The sequence below is a fragment of the Procambarus clarkii genome, chromosome 25, assembly GCF_040958095.1.
Source record: "Procambarus clarkii isolate CNS0578487 chromosome 25, FALCON_Pclarkii_2.0, whole genome shotgun sequence".
Taxonomy (NCBI): domain Eukaryota; kingdom Metazoa; phylum Arthropoda; class Malacostraca; order Decapoda; family Cambaridae; genus Procambarus; species Procambarus clarkii.
In genome coordinates, this window is record NC_091174.1 from 9,137,523 (window position 1) to 9,139,216 (window position 1,694).

The following is a 1,694-nucleotide window of genomic DNA, read 5'->3' on the forward strand; positions in this document are numbered from 1 at the left end:
TTAAGTATCGTTCAAGAGTGTATTAAGTCTGTTGAAGGTGACAGATGTGTCCTGAAGTCTGTTGAAGGTGACTTCAGTAACGTCACCATCAATAACAGTAACGTCAATATCATTAACAGTAACATCATCTTCATCAACAGTAATAACATCAACGGTAACATCCTCTACACAAATATCATCATCAAGAACAGTAACATCACCATCAACAGTAACATCAACAGCAGTATCACCATCAACAGTAACATCACCATCAACAACAGTGACATCAACAGTAACATCACCATCAACAACAGTGACATCAACAGTAACATCACCATCAACAACAGTGACATCAACAGTAACATCACCATCAACAACAGTGACATCAACGGTAACATCACCATCAACAACAGTGACATCAACAGTAACATCACCATCAACAACAGTGACATCAACAGTAACATCACCATCAACAACAGTAACATCAGCAGTAACCATCAACAACAGTGACATCAACAGTAACATCACCATCAACATCAGTAACATCAACAGTAACATCACCATCAACAACTGGCATCAACAGTAACATCACCATCAACAACAGTGACATCAACAGTAACATCACCATCAACAGTAACATCAACAGCAGTAACATCACCATCAACAGTAACATCAACAACAACATCACCATCAACAACAGTAACATCAACGGTAACATCACCATCAACAGCAATAATATCATTAAAAACAGTAACTCCAAAACCACTATTAACACCACGAAATAATTTGACCTCCAAAACGTTCACCCCAACAGCACTAAATCAGAGTCCAACACCTAAACTGGTTTCATTACATAAAAATGTAACGAGAGTCTAATACAATGTTATTTTTCCCCATTACCTCTCAAAAAGTTATATGGTAGATACACTGAATATTATTTTTGGCTCTTTCCAAAGCCTTAATACGACTACGAAATGCACCAAATACATCGGTGTATGCACCAGGCAGATTCCTCACTCCAAAATATTGAATAGTTAAATTCCCCCTAAATAGTTAAATACTGATGTATTTTTTATTAAATTGAAGGGGGTACTTGGGCGAAAGAGCCGTTGTATCGACTTTTAGTTTATCAACGTTACTGCTTTTGTTAAAGCCTCGTTGTTTACAAGTGTTCGTCAATTGTTTTACTGAGTCAGAGGTGTGTGGTGTTGTTTACGTTTGTTCGTCTATTGTTTTACTGAGTCAAAGGTTGAAGGTCTCTGGGTTAACATTTTCTGATCCAGATAAAAATGAAGGTGATTTACATAACCCAATTACAAGCTGAATTAACTGGACACGTTTTTGGGTCATGCTGAAAATTGGGCGATATTTAGCAAACCTGTGACAAGCTGAAGTAGCCAACCTGGATTTTTGGTTGAGATGAGAATATAAATATATTACTCTAAATATTTAATACCTGAATGATGCCTAATTTTATATAATAAAAATATGTATGTAATTCTGAACAATTAATACCTGAATGATGCCTAGTTTTATATAAGAAAAATTAGTAACAATAATATGTTATTTATGTAATATACGATCAATTATAGAGCTTGCATAATAGGTACAGTAATTATATATTGTTTTTTTCAACACCTCGAAGTGAAGAATAGTCTCCTGTCTCATACTTGCGCTAAGATGCTCACTTTTTTGTTATGGGAAACTCAAACAAA

At 35.2% G+C, this 1,694-nt stretch overlaps 1 protein-coding gene across 1 annotated transcript; it reads right to left on the reverse strand.

The window, feature by feature from the left end:
• Positions 1-477, reverse strand: LOC138368356 (uncharacterized). The gene has a single exon (XM_069330885.1). It carries the CDS (start codon positions 475-477, stop codon positions 1-3), a length of 477 nt encoding a protein of 158 aa, XP_069186986.1.
• Between the last annotated feature and the right edge of the window lie 1,217 nt (positions 478-1,694).

What these genes read in the sequence shown, in the direction of transcription:
- LOC138368356 (XM_069330885.1), bottom strand. Translation starts at nt 477, where the DNA reads ATGGTTACTGCTGATGTTACTGTTGTTGATGGTGATGTTACTGTTGAT.